The sequence below is a fragment of the Tamandua tetradactyla genome, chromosome 24 (genome assembly GCF_023851605.1).
Source record: "Tamandua tetradactyla isolate mTamTet1 chromosome 24, mTamTet1.pri, whole genome shotgun sequence".
Lineage (NCBI taxonomy): Eukaryota > Metazoa > Chordata > Mammalia > Pilosa > Myrmecophagidae > Tamandua > Tamandua tetradactyla.
Window position 1 is genome coordinate 31,980,868 of NC_135350.1, and position 15,475 is coordinate 31,996,342.

The 15,475-nt window shown below is 36.4% G+C and overlaps 1 protein-coding gene across 3 annotated transcripts in view; it reads left to right on the forward strand.

Moving 5' to 3' along the window:
• HPGDS (hematopoietic prostaglandin D synthase) overlaps positions 1-15,475 on the forward strand; it is a 63,739-nt gene that overhangs the window by 46,868 nt on the left and 1,396 nt on the right. For 2 of the 3 annotated variants that reach the window (XM_077142852.1, XM_077142854.1), the window contains one exon: positions 12,477-13,365. In XM_077142852.1, coding sequence (XP_076998967.1) covers positions 12,477-12,641 — 165 coding nt within the window. In that variant the 3' untranslated portion in view covers positions 12,642-13,365. The remainder of the gene's footprint in view (positions 1-12,476; positions 13,366-15,475) is intronic. The other variant, XM_077142853.1, reaches the window with a different exon arrangement.

Genomic DNA, 15,475 nt, shown 5'->3' on the forward strand with positions numbered 1-15,475 from the left:
TTTGAGGAAGTTCCCTTCTATTCCTATCCTTTGAAGTGTTTTCAACAGGAAAGGATGTTGAATTTTGTCAAATGCCTTTTCTGCATCAATCGAGATGATCATGTGATTTTTCTGCTTTGATTTATTGATATGGTGTTTTACATTAATTGATTTTCTTATGTTGAACCATCCTTGCATACCTGGGATAAATCCTATTTGATCATGGTGTATAATTCTTTTAATGTGCTGCTGGATTCAATTTGTTAGAATTATGTTGAGGATTTTTGCCTCCTATATTCATTAGAGAGGTTGGTCTGTAGTTATCTTTTTTTGTAATATTTTTGTCTGGTTTTGGTATGAGGGTGATGTTGGCTTCGTAGAATGAGTTAGGTAGCTTTCCCTCCTCTTCAATTTTTTGGAAGAGTTTGAGCAGGATTGGCACTAATTCTTTCTTGAATGTTTGGTAGAATTCATGTGATGCCATCTGGTCCTGGACTTTTCTTTTTGGGGCACTTCTTAATGACTGATTCAATTTCTTTACTTGTAATTGGTTTGTTAAGGTCGTCTATTTCTTCTTGAGTCAATGTTAGTTTTTCATGCCTTTCTAGAAAGTTGTCCATTTCATCTACATTGTCAAATTTATTAGCATAAAGTTGTTCATAGTATCCTCTCATCACTTCCTTTATTTCTGTGGGGTCAGTGGTTATGTCTCCTCTTCCATTTCTAATTTTATTTATTTGTATCTTCTCTCTTCTTTTTGTCAACCTCACTAAGGGTCCATTGATCTTATTGACTTTTCTCTTAGAATCAACTTCTGGTTTTGTTCATTTTCTCAATTGTTTTCATTTCTCAATTTCATTTATTTCTGCTCTAATCTTCATTATTTCTTTCTTTTTGCTTGCTTTGGGGTTAGTTTGCTGTTCTTTTTCTGGTTCTCCCAAGTGGACAGTTAATTCCTTGATTTTTGCCCTTTCTTCTTTTTTTAATATAGGCATTTAGGGCAATAAATTTCCCTCTTAGCACTGCCTTTGCTGCTTCCCATAATTTTGATATGTTGTGTTTTCATTTTCATTGGCTCAAGATATTTACTGATTTCTCTTGTAATTTCTTCCTTGACCCACTGGTTATTTAAGAGTGTGTTGTTGAACCTCCATATATTTGAATATTCTAGCACTCTGCCTATTATTGATTTACAGCCTCACTCCTTTATGATCTGAGAAAGTGTTTTGTATAATTTCAGTCTTTTTATATTTATTGAGACTTTCTTTGTGACCCAGCATATGGTCTATCTTTGAGAATGACGCTTGAGAAAAAGGAGTATCCTGCTGTTTGGGGTGTAATGTTCTATACGTGTCTATTAAGTCTAGCTCATTTATTGTATTATTCAAATTCTCTGTTTCTTTACTGATCCTCTGTCTAGATGTTCTGTCCATTGATGAGAGTGAGGAATTAAAGTCTCCAACTATTATGGTAGATGTGTCTATTTCTCTTTTCAGTGTTTGCCTCATGTATTTTGAAGCATTCTGACTTGGTGCATAAATATTTATGATTGTTATGTCTTCTTGTTGAATTGTTCCTATTATTAATACGTAGTGTCCTTCTTTGTCTCTTTTAACTGTTTTACATTTGAAGTCTAATTTGTTGGATATTAGTATAGCTACTCCTGCTCTTTTCTGATTGTTATTTGCATGAAATATCTTTTCCCAACCTTTCACTTTCAACCTATGCTTATCCTTGAGTCTAAGATGTGTTTCCTGTAGACAGTATATAGATGGGTCTTGTTTTTCAATCCATTCTGCCGGTCTGTGTCTTTTGATTGGGGAGTTTAACCCATTAACATTTAGTGTTATTACTGATTGGGTAATACTTTCTTCTACCATTTTGCCTTTTGGATTTTATGTGTCATATCTCATTTTTCTTCTTTTTACCTTTACTGATAGCCTTTATTTCTACACTCTTCTCCACACCTCTCTCTCCTGTCTTTTTGTATGTGCCTCTAGTGCTTCCTTTAGTATTTCTTGCAGAGCTGGTCTCTTGGTCACAAATTCTCTCAATGATTTTTTTAAATTTTATTTATTAATTAAAAATTTTTTACAAATGAAATAAAACATTAACATATATAATCAGTAATTCACAACATCATCACCTAGCTGCATACTCATCATTTCCTAGAACATTTGCATCCATCCAGAAAAAGAAATAAAAAGACAACAGAAAAAGAAATAAAATGAAAACAGAAAAAAAAAGATTATACCTACCATACCCCTCACCCCTTGCCCCAATTGCTCACCAGCATTTCAAACTAAATTCATTTTAACATTTGTTCCCCCACTTATCCACCACCATTCCATATGTTCTACTCGCCCACTGACAAGGCAGACAAAAGGAGCAACAGACGCAAGGCTCCCACAATCACACATTCACGTTGTGAAAGCTACACCATTATTCAATCATCCTCAAGAAACATGGCTACTGGAACACAGCTCCACATTTTCAGGCAGTTCCCTCCAGCCTCTCCATCACATCCTGAGCAACAAGGTGACATCTACTCAATGCGCAAGAATAACCTCCAGGACAACCCCTCGACTCTGTTTGGAATCTCTCAGCCATCGACACCCTGTCTCACCCCGCTCTTCCCTCCCTTGGTCGAGAAGGTTTACTCAGTCCCTTGATGCTGAGTTTCAGCTCATTCTAGGGTTTTTCTCAACCCTTGATGCTGAGTCTCAGCCCACCCTAGGATTTCTGTCCCACGTTGCCAGGAAGGTCCACACCCCTGGGAGTCATGTCCCATGTAGACAGGGGGAGGGTAGTGAGATTGTTTGTTGTGTTGGCTGGAGAGAGAGTCCACATCCGAGCAACAAAAGAGGCTCTCTTGGGGGTGGCCCCCAGGCCCAAATCCTAAGTAGACTTGACCTATCCCCTGCAGGTTCAAGCTCCATATGAATAAACCCCAAGACTGGGGGCCCAGCCTACAGCTTTGGCTGTCCACACTCTCAATGATTTTTTTGTCTGAAAATGTTTTAATTTCCCCCTCATTTTCGAAGGACAGTTTTGCTGGATATAGAATTCTTGGTTGGCATTTTTTCTTTTAGTAATTTAAATATATCATCCCACTGTCTTCTCGCCTCCATGGTTTTTGCTGAGAAATCTATGCATAGTTTTATTGGGCTTCCCTTGTATGTGATGGATTGTTTTTCTCTTGCTGCTTTCAAGATTCTCTTTCTCTTTGACATCTGACATTCTGATTAGTGAGTGTCTTGGAGTACGTGTATTTGGATCTATTCTCTTTGGGGTATGCTGCACTTCTTGGATGTGTAATTTATGTCTATCATAAATAAGAGTTGGGAAATTTTCAGTGATAATTTCCTCCATTAACTTTTCTCCTTCTTTTCCCTTCTCTTCTCCTTCTGGGACACGCACAACATGTATAATCATGTGCTTCATGTTGTCATTCAATTCCCTGAGTATCTGCTCATATTTTTCCATTCTTTTCCCTATATTTTCTTTTGCATGTTGGATTTCAGATATTCTGAACTCCAGTTCACTAATCCTATCTTCTGCCACTTGAAATCTGACATTGTAGGTTTCCATTGTTTTTTTTCATCTCTTCTACTGTGCCTTTCATTCCTGTAAGTTCTGTGCTTTGTTTTTTCAGTCTTTCGATTTCTTCTTTTTGTTCATTCCTTGTCTTCTTTATATCCTCCCTCAATTCATTGATTTGATTTTTTATGAGGTTTTCCATGCCTGTTCGAACATTCTGAATTAATTGTTTCAACTCTTGTATCTCATTTGGATTATTGGTTTGTTCCTTTGATTGGGTCATATCTTCAATTTCCCTAGTGTGATTTGTTTTTTTTTGCTGGTGTCTAAGCATTTAATTACCTTAATTAGTTTATTCTGGAGATTGTTTTCACTTCTTTAACCTAGGATTTTCTTGCTGGTTGACTTTTTGTTGTCTATCTGTTCTTTGACATTCAGTTCAGCTTATTCTGGACCACTAGCTTAGTTTTGTTTAACAGAGCAGAACTTTTCAGTTCTTGTTTTCTTATTTATTACCCTGCCTGTATGGTGCCTTTCCCCCCTTTACCCTTAGGAGGGTCTACTTAGGTATCATAGACCCCAGCCAGATTTTCCCAGACCAAACTAGCCTCCTGTCAGGAGGAAAGAGTTACCTGCATCAGTTTTCCCTGAGGGTGAGACCCAGCAGATTGAAAGACTTTCCTGTGAAGCTTCTGGACTCTGTGTTTTTCCTATCCTGCCCAGTATGTGGCACTTGTCTGCCTTTGGGTCCCACCAGCATAAGGTGATGTGGTACCTTTAACTTCAGCTGACTTTCCCTGATGGAGGCATGGTGGAGACAGAGGAGAGGTTGTATGCTGGCTTTAATTGCTTCAAATTTCTGAACCCTGGGGTCTGAATATCTACAGGTAGGGAATCCACCTGAGCTGGGCCCCACCCCTCTCCTGGGGAAGGCACAGACTCCAGACAAGCTCTCCAACAAACTTGTTTCTGCCTATGCCTGGGGGCAGCTGCAGCCTGAGAAGCCCTGCTGCTGTATCCAAAGGCAGTCCAGGCTTTGTAGAAAGACAGCCACAATAAAAAAAAAAAAAAAGAAAGAAAGAGAAAAATCCTTCTCAGAGCAGGACTCTTGTTCCTCAGGTTTGCCAATCAAGAGCATAAGTTGGTATTTTGCTTTGTGTACCTTCAGATCCTATATGCCCCCTCCTTTTCATCAAGGTCCAGACCCTTTCAAGTATTATGTGCTATCCGATCCAAAAAACCTCTGTTTCTTTTTTCCTTTTTCTTTTTCTGTCAGCCCTGCCCCCTTGGTGCTGGGGCAAAAATCAGCAACCTCCACTTTGATCAGGTTCAGCTGAGCTGGGGGCCTATTTTTAGTAGTCAGAATTTGTGAATTAATTCCACAATTGAAACTTAGTTGTGCTCAGCCCCTGTTGTTGGTAAAGTCCCTTTCCTTTTCCCTCTGGGAAGCAGCCTGCGGTGGGGAGGGGGCACTGGCTGGCATGGCTTGGGGAACTCATGGTTCTGGGGGGCTCACAGCCGGTCCTGCTGTTCCAGACTGGGGTACAAACGTGTGTCCGGTCACTGACGTGGCTCCAGGAGTTGTTCTGTACTGTTCCTGACTATTTAGTAGCTGTTCTGGAGGACAAAATAAATTTCACACCTCCCTAAGCCACCATCTTGGCACTCTGTAATAAGTTGTAAGTATGTGCTGTGTGAGTCAAGATGGCTTTGGCTATTCAGGGTTCCTTACCCTTCCATATAAATTTGATGAATGGCTTTTCCATTTGTGCAAGTAGCCTGTTGGAATTTTGACTGAGATTGTGTTGAATGTGTAAATTGCTTTTGGTAGAATTGACATCTTAATAGTATTTAGTCTTCCAATCCATGAACGCGGAAGGTCTTTTCATTTATTGGATCTTCTTTGATTTAGCAATGTGTTTTACTTTTCCATGTACAAGTCCTTTACATTCTTGGTTAGATTTATTTCTAGATATTTGATTTTTTTAGTTGCTATTGTCAATGGAATTTTTTTCCTTGACTTCTTCAGATTGTTCATTACCATGTATACAGAAATACTACTGATTTTGGGGTGTTGATCTTGTACTCTGCTGCTTTGCTTAATTCAATTATTAGCTCTAGCAGCTTTGTTGTGGAATTTTCAGGGTTTTCTGTATATAGGATCATGTCATTTGCAAATAGGAAAGTTTTTCTTCTTCCTTTCAAATTTGGATGTCTTTTATTTCTTTTTTTTGCCTAATTACTATGGCTAGAACTTACAGTGCAATGTTGAATAATAGCAGTGACAGTGGGCATCTTTGCCTTGTTCCTTATTTTACAGAGAAAACTTTTGGTGTTTAAGCACTAAGTATGTTAGCTGAGGGTTTTTCATACATGCCCTTTATATGTTGAGAAAGTTTCCTTCTATTCTCAGTTATCTAATTTTTTTTTTAAAGTGGTGCAGCATTTTTTCAAATGCCTTTTCTGCACCAATTGAGAATTGTGCATTTTGTTAATGTGGCATTTTACCTTATTTGATTTTATGTTGAACCGCCCTTGCATACCTGGGATAAATCCCACTTAATCATGATGCATAATTCTTTTAATTGCTAGTAGTAGTTCGTTGAGGACTTTTACATCTATATTTATATGAGATATTGTATTGTAAATTTCTTTGCTTGTGGCATTTTTATTTGGCTTTGGAATAAGGGTGAGGTTGACCTCATAGAATGAATTAGGGTGTTATCTCTTTTCAGTTTTTGAAACAGTTTGAGCTAGATTGGTGTTAGCTCTTCTTGGAATGTTATGTAAACTTCATCTGTGAAGCCATTCAATACTAAGCTGTTCTTTTGGGGGAGGTTTTTGATTACTGATTCAATCTCTTTACTAGTAGTTTTTTAGAGTCTTTTATTTCTTTTTGAGGCAGTGTAGTTTTTTTTTTCCCCTAGGAATTCATCCATTTCATCTAGGTTATCTAATTTGTTGGCATACATTTGTCCATAATATCCTCTTAGAGTCCTCATTTCAGCTGGGTCAGTAGTACTATCTCCTTTTCATTATAGTCTTTTATGTCCTCTCTTTTTTTCCTTTGTCAATCTAGCTAAAGTTTAGTCAGTTGTGTTTTCTCAGAGTCAACTTTTGCTTTTGTTGATCCACTCTATTGTTGGTTTTTCTATTTCATATATTCCCCATTCTTAATATTTATTTCCTTCCTTCTACTCACTTTGGGTTCAATTTGCCCTTCTTTTTCTATTTCTACCAGTTTTGAGATTAAGTCTCAGATTGTTTTTTTAACATGGACAGGCACTGGGAAACAAATCTGTGTCTCTGGCATGGCAGGCAAGAACTCTGCCTACTGAGCCAAGTGGCCTGCCCTAAGTCTCTGATTGTAAATCTTCCTTTTTTTTTTTTTTTTTTTTTTTTTGTAAATGCGTTTTGGTAGGTATGCTAAATTACCCTCCATAGGTATAGTATCATTTCATAGTCCAAATTTATGGGATATTTGCTAAATTTTCTAGGTGAGAATAGTATTTCAGAACAGTTTTCATTTTTATTTCTCTTATTATGAGTTAGGTTGAACACCTTTTCATAGGTTTATTTCTTCTTTCCTTTTTTTAAAAATTTTTGGGCACATGGGCCAGGAATTGAACAACGTGGGTCTCCTGCCTGGCAGGCAAGCATTCTCCCACTGAACCACCCCTGCACCCTCAGTTTAATACTTGTTTGTATTAAGTACAAATATTTTTGAGTTTTCTCTTGACATATTACTAAATTGCTTTCCAGATAGTTTATATTGGCCCCCACCAGTAATATTTGATAATTCCTATTTCAGTGGCCATCTACAGCCTAGAAATCACTATTAAAAACCAAACACTTTAATTAGTTTAATATTTCTTTTTTCTTTTTCTGTGAATTCTTTTTATATCCTTTGCTCATGCTTATTCTATTATACTACGTACCTGCTTTTCAATCCTAGAATGAACACATTTCATGAAATATTTTGTTAAATAACATAAAGAGCCTTTGCAGGTAAACATCAGGATACGTCCTCTGTTCTCAGTCATGGTAGTTAACATCCCAAACTCATTCCGTGCCATGGAAGGCACTAAGATGGGTCAACAAACTGCAGCCTGCAGGTCAAATCCAGTCTGCCAACTGTTTTATTGGAACACCGCCATGCTCATTTGTTAAAATACCACCTAAGTTGCTTTTGTGCTATAGTAGCAGAGTTAAAGGTAGTGGGTCTACAGTTTGAATAGCTTCAAAGGACAAAGAAATAACCATGTAGGAAAAGCTCAGGAGTTCTTGTTTAGACATTTCTGAAGCTTTGGAATTGGATTGATTAATAAAAGGAAGATAAATCTTCCTTTTTAACGTAAGCATTTAGAGCTATAAATTTGCCTCTGAGCACTGCCTTTGCTATAACCTGTGAGTTTTGGTATTGTCATTTGCACTTGCCTCAAGATATTTCCTAGTTTCATTTGTATTTCCTCTTACCCCATTGGTTTCTCCAGGGGCATACTGTTTAATTTCCATGTATTTGTGAATTTTCCAACTCTCATTTTGTTTTCAATTTGTAACTGCATACATTGTGGTCAGGGAAGTTACATTATATGTTTTCCATATTTTAAAATTTATTGACCCTTGTTTTACGACCTTACATTGGTTTATCCTCCAGAATAGCATTCTAGAAAAATGTGTATTCTGATGTTGGGGAAGTGTTTTATACATGTCTAGTTGGGCTGAGTTGGTTTAGAGTATTACCTAATCTCTTGTATTTCCTTACTGATCTTCTGAATAGATGTTCTGAAAGTGGCGCATTAAAGTCTCCTACTATTAATATAGAACCATCAATTTCTCCCTTCATATCTGTCAGTATTTGTTTCATATATTTTGGGACTCTGCTGTTTGATGCATACATATTTATAATTATTATGTCTTCTTGTTGAATTGACCCTTTGATCAGTACAAAACAACTGCCTTTGCCCCTCATAACAGTTTTTGACTGAAAATCTACTTTATCTGATATTCATACAGCTTTCTCAGTTGTATGGCTATTTTTTCCTTTTCTTTCACTTTCAACCTATTTATGTAATTGAATTTAAAGTGAGTTTCTTGTAAACAGAATATTGTTGGGTCACTTTTTTTTTTCCTATTTGCTAATTTCTGCCTTTGACTGGTGAGTTTAATCTATTTAAAGTAAATACTGATAATGCAGTCCTTTTGTCCGCCATTTTGCTATTTTTTCTTTGTAAGTCTGATTCCTTTTTTGACCCTCAATTCTTCCATTAGCGCCAACTTTCATAATTATTGAATTTTTTTGTATTACTGTATTGAGTCTCTTTTCATTTCTTTCTGGTTATAATATTTTATGTATTTTTCTGTGTGGTTATCAGGGGATTAAAATTTAACATCCTAAATATATAACCATATTTTATTAGATGCTAACTTGACTTCTAACATATGCATATATAGACCCTATACTTTCCATCCCCACCATTTTTGTACTTGTTACAAATTATATCTTCATATGTTGTACATCCCAAACCATAGATTTACCATTACTTTTTATGCATTTTGGCACTTGTAAGATGTGGAGTTTCATACTAGCATTTATTATTACCCACAGGTTTACCTTTACCAGAGGTCTTTATTTCTTTATGCTGCTTTGAAGCGCTGTCTACTGTCCTTTCACCTTAGTCTGAAGAAATGTCTTTAGCATTGCTTCTAGGGCTTGTCTAGTAGGGGTACTGAACCCCATCTTTTGTTTATCTGACAAGGTCCTATTCTCTCCCTCATGTTTGAATGTTTCACCGGATATAAAATTCTTGTTCAGCAATTGCTTTTTCTGAGCATTTTAAGTATTTAACCCAATGCCTTCTTGCCTGCATAGTTTATGAGAAATTGGCATTTAATCTATTTGGTACTTGTTCTTAATATTTATTTCCTTCCTTCTACTCTTTCTATCTACTATCAATGCATATAATGCGTTGTTTTTCTCTTACTGCTTTCAGAATTCTCTCCTTGTCTCTGTATTCAAGTTTGACCTATCTAGAAGGTCAGCCCAAGGCAAATGCAAAGTACAAGGTCCTCCTTGTCTTTTCTGGGCCTGTGTCTCGTCCTGGGCTTGTGCTTGCTCGTGATTCCTTGGGTGGTTATAGGAATTTGAATGCTCTCTTTACTATCCAGAAATCAGACTTTCTCCCTCCCTTTAGTGTTCCTCTACAGATCTTAAAGCAGGTTAGCTTTTGCCCCAGGCTGCTTCTTACTCTGGTTTCTTGTCTCAAACTACTTTTGCCTGGAGGGCAAATTCTGAGAGGGTAGGGGGTGGGGCGGCGGCCATGCGGCACACCAGAGAGGAGTTTCCCGATTCGATCTTCCCCAAAGCTGTCTCAGCACTGGCTCAGCAAATGCAGCCTTTCTACTGTCCTCTGCAGCTCTGAGTGTACTTACTGCCTTTAAGTCTCCTCTGTTGACTTTGTCTGAGGTGGTTTAGAACAATGGCTGCCTTTAGAGCTGGGTGTCAAAGATCTGAAGCAGCTAATCAAAAGTAGTGATCAGTGTTCAGACCATATACCCCCCACCCCCCACCCCGGATTTGGGGGAACTGGGTCTCTGTCTTATTCTGGCCACCAGCAAGCTGCGCCAGTATTTTCTGTCGTTGCCGATGCAGAGAGAGCAATTCAGCCTCTTCCTCCTGCTCTTTCCTGGATACTGCAGTGTTCTACTGGAGTCTGGAGTTTTGAAATAGTTGTGCCAGATAGTTCTGGTCTGTTTAACAGCTGTTCTGGTGGAGGGATTCCTGGAGCTTCTTATTCCCACAATCCTCTCCTAAAACACTGTAATTTGACAATACATGTCAAGACAGATATTCTAAGGACAAAAAATAAAAATCATACACCACTTCCAGCAATCACATTGCGGGCAGTACTGCTGGTACTGTTTTTCTGACATTATTATATCTACATCTACCTACACCTATATTATGGGATAATGCAGTAAGAAATTATATTGATGTTATTGAGAAGCAGGATTTTAACAAAATAACAAAAACAAATAAAGCCTCATGGGTCATTTTCAGAAGATGCTAACAAGCAAAGTTATTTGGAAATTGTTTAAAAAAGAGGTGTAGGAATTTGAATAAAACATTTATCCTGTCTGTCCTAGGCAACTGTACTTCAAGCTATCAGAAATAGATGGAGAACGTTTCTCTTCATAAAAAGTATTCCAACTGAGTGAGAACAAAAGTTTGAAACAAACAATCACCATTTTGCAACCCCTGTTGAATACATGGGTCTGGGCATTATCATCAATAATTGCTAGTATCACACAAAAAAGTGAGACAATTGGTTATCATGGGCCTGCTGACACACCACCACCTATGAAGCCATCTTGGCAAAAAAATCAAATCTCAATCCGATATAGTTAAATGTTGTGTGTGTGTGGGGGGGCCCCTGCCTTCAAGCAAAGTCACAAATCGCTTTTTGCTTCAGTCCTGTGATGCAATCATTGTCTGCTTTTCTGAGGTGGAAAAGAAGCAAACAGGCCACATTATTATCCTCAACTTGCAACCCATCACACGCTCCTTTTCTTCCCAATGACTCTCCTCCGTTTCCTAAAATGTTCTTCCTGCCCTGTTAATTTCAAAAGACTTAAACCGATTGCATATGTAGAATGGTATGATCTTTAAAAAAAAAAAAAAAGACTTAAACCATCTTTTTTTGTTTCCTATTAGTTTCTTTTTAAACAATCTCTCATACCCCATCTCTTATCACGCTCCCTTTCTTACAGTGCACCAAACCACAGGACTTTTATTTCTTCCTAAGATGTAGACACTCGCACTGAACAGCCTTTATGATTGCTGTTCTCTCTGCCTGGAATGGTTATCCCCAGATTGCTGCATGTCTGGACCCTTTTTATCACTTAAGACTTGCCTAAATGTCACCTTGTCTTCCACCTGACAGCTCAGTTCATCACTCCTTTTTCTTCATACCACCTATGAGCTTACATCTTATGTATTTGATTGTCTTCTTCCTTCTCAAATAAAAGCTGCCCAATAAGGGACTTGCATCACATCATGCCCTCCAATGGATTCCCAGCATGTAGACCAGTGCACTGCACAGGTTAAGTGCTTGCTAAATATTTGGCTGAACTCTGAATCGTAGCCGTTTCTGTCAGATGTTTAGTAAACAAGTTCATGAAACACTAGTAATCAGCTTTATTAAACTCCAAACAAAAAGAAAACTAAGAAAAGTCCATGTTTAAACTTCATTTTTTAATTGATAATCATAATGAGCCAAACTAATATCACACAAATTTGATTCTAGTCACAAAAGGAAAAACAAACAAAAACAAAAGCATGCATGGGTACGACCTCCTAATGCAGTGGTCCATCTTAGCATCCCACTAATGGTCAGATAATTTATACTATTTCTCCTGATATAATGCAATAACCAAAAGTGCTTAAACTGAAGCTATCAACAAGGTAAACAAGATGACATAATCACACAAATCCTGACCACGGACATTATGGACTAGACATCAATAATTCAGTGACATGAAAAAAGATCTTGGATTGAATTCTGCCTTGACATGTAAAAGACATCTGGGAACAAATGGAAAAATATGGGTTAAGCATTTATAAGGTACCACAGAAAGGTGGAGGTTGGAGATTACGAAACAGTAGGTATGGTAAAATCTCATTTTAGTAAAAATTCATTACAGAAATATCTTAATACACCAAGGAGTTAATGGTAGCAATCTCTGTGTGGTGGGAGTATGGTTGTTACCTGCATTCTTCTAATTTTCTGTAATACATTCTGAATACAGAATATATTTCTTTAATACATTCTGAACACAATAAAAAAATTTGCTAAAAGAAACTATCTTTTAGATATATGAAATTATGTTTAATTTTGAAATGAAAGTTATACCTTTAAGTTCAAATGAAATTATGGTTTTTGTTTCCTTTAAACTAGATAACTTGGGCAGATTTCTACTGGGATATCTGCAGTACCACACTTGTGGTCCTTAAACCTGACTTGTTGGACATCCATCCTAGGTTGGTGACTTTACAGAAAAAAGTCCAAGCCATTCCTGCCATTGCCAACTGGATAAAACAGAGGCCCCAAACCAAACTCTAAGTAATGCATTCTGCCTTCAAACTTTTGCTTTTATCTGTATATCACTCCCATCAGATAAGACAGCTACATTAGCCTGCCAGGTTATCCACACATCCCCCTCCCCAGCTCCACCAAACTTTCACTTCTGTTATATTCTGCTTAAATAAAACAAATTAAAAAATAAAAACCATTTAGTTATTTGTTCACTGAACATTCACTCACACACAGTTAGCAAAGCAGTAGTTTGCTATCTCCTTGTTTTCCTGTGATAAACCCACTTGACATTTTACAAAAAAGGATAATTAAAAGAGAAAACTGGTCAACAAAGCTGAAATTGCAGCAAAAAAAAAATGATGTTATAACATTGGCGTGAAATTCCAACTGAACATTAATGGAGTTATAGAAGAAACTGCGGACTGTGGGAATGTTGAAACTGTTGCCATCCAGGCAGCTCTGGATATGCGGCAGAGGAACTAAGTGAAGGTGAATTTATCACCATGAATAAGTAAAGTGATTGACAAAAAGGATGAAGATGCCCTGGAGGAAGTGACAGTGGTAAAAAAAAAAAACAAAAAAACTCCACATTACAGGAACAGATATTTCATGACATTGTAAGAGCAAAGGATAAAACGTTGGAAATGAATCCAAATTGAGAAAGGAGTGTAACAATTCACCAAGATATAGAAAAGTTGCTTGCTCATACATTGTATGATAAGAAGGCAAACTCCTGTGCAAATCACTCTTGGTAAGTTTTTTACAAAAAAATAAAACACTTTCTGTTTCTAACTTTTCAAATTATAGTGTACTATATACGAGTTTTACTTTTTTCACTTATTCGTATATTTATAACAATGAGAAAGTTTTTAATGCTTTGACAAAAATGTTTACTAGTCACAAAACAATCATTTCCCCCCCTAGTGATTAGGACTGCTTTGCACAATTTCAGCTTGCAGTCATTTTTCTAGTTCCTACCATGAAAAGTGAGAATTTACTATATAAAGGCAATCTAAATAGAAATCTTCCAAGCGACTATATATTTAGACCGTCCCTCTTGTAGACTACATAATTACATGACTGAAACATCAAATGTTAGTTTAATTTACATGTTAATAATATTAGAATGTCTAAACTCAGTATGTCATGTCATATATAAAAGTAGGCTAATGAAATAGATGAATTTGCACTTGAAAAGCAGTACAGATAAAGAGAACATAAAGTTGAATAGTCAAAAGGGGTTGTGGGAGAAGAAGAAAGCAAAGGAAAAACACAGCTAAGGTATGATCTAGTTTAAGGTGATTCTTTCCTATCAGCAGTGTTGATGAAATGGTAAAAAAATGTTAAGTACTTAATAACTATTAAGGATTACACATAAAAACAAAATGTACTTCGCAAGTACTTTGCTTGTTTGTATTATAGTTTTGTCATTATTATGGCTGCTAATAGATAAGGAGAGGTTATGAGGAATCTCACTGCAACGCACTTGAGCATGTCATCTATGTAGCCTAAAGAAAAAAAATGTATCTTTCAAAAAGAAATGAAAGTAATACCTTAGAAAACAAAGGTAGCAACTTTTCTCTCCTATTATGCATGGCAATTTCCATCACTGTAGTTACATTCCGGCCAACTTTAGTAAAAACAGAAATTGCTAAAAGTGATAATTTCAAAAATTCAAAATAAAATAATCAGTCTCACTTGCTTACAAGTATAAAATGCAACCATAATGGGTTTCATAAGGAAATATTTCATTTCAATCATAGCATCATAAAAACTTTTAGGTCACCTTTTTGCACTGAGGAACAACACATTCATTATTACAACGTACCTTTGTTTAAAGAGTCAGAGTGAGAAAGGAATGAGAGCAGACATTTTATTGCATATCATATTTATAACCATAAATTTGAAGAAGAAAAGTATGAAATATCCAATTTCTTAATTGTGTGGAACTGTTTAGTTCTAACTAAAGTCACAGAAATGGAAATCCAAAGCTCCTGAAACTCCTATCTCTCCACTAGAGGAACAATAGACTAGTTAATCTATAAATATCCGTATCTGCTGGCATAAAGCTACGTAAAACTACACTGCTGGAATACAGTTATGAAAACACAAAAAGTATGTCTTCTATCCCTGAATGATTTGCAAAAAAAAAAAAAAGTTGCTTTAGTTGGTCAGGATAGTACTTCAAGAACTGTGGATTTATTTCTCTCTTTATTGATGCTGGATTACAATGTTTACTGACATCAGCCCAATTAAGGGACTAATGAGAATACAACCTAAATAATAAATCCAAGTTTGTTGAGAAAGAGACAATATTGAACACGTAATATGATCTCATTTGCACTCAAACTTTTTTTTAAGGGAAGGAAGGGTTAGAAAGTAACAAAATGGGTTTAAAAATATAACTGATGGTCATATAAATATTTATTTTAAGCCCAAGACATAACAGAACACTACAGGGAAAACCGAATTTATTTCCCTAAAGATAATATTATGCATTTAACAACAACAAACTAGCCCATTGTTACTGATACAGAAAAAACAAAAAATATGAAAAATCCATTATGAAATTTTAAAAGGTAGTATTTCCAATGATTTGACTATGTGATTTGGGTACTGTGATGTAAGAGTAGTACCAACATCTGCAGATTCCTTCTAGCCCTGTTACACTAAAATCTATTCAGTATGTTCAATATACCTTTAAGATTGGGTAAGTCTATTGAGTCATACACACTTTCAGAGTCTAAAATATCTCAAGAATCATTATAAGGGTTTTTTTTTAATCTTCAAAATCCAGAGGGTTATATGACCTAGCATTTTATCAAAGTTAAGATAGCATACATGAAAAGTATGAGCTCCAA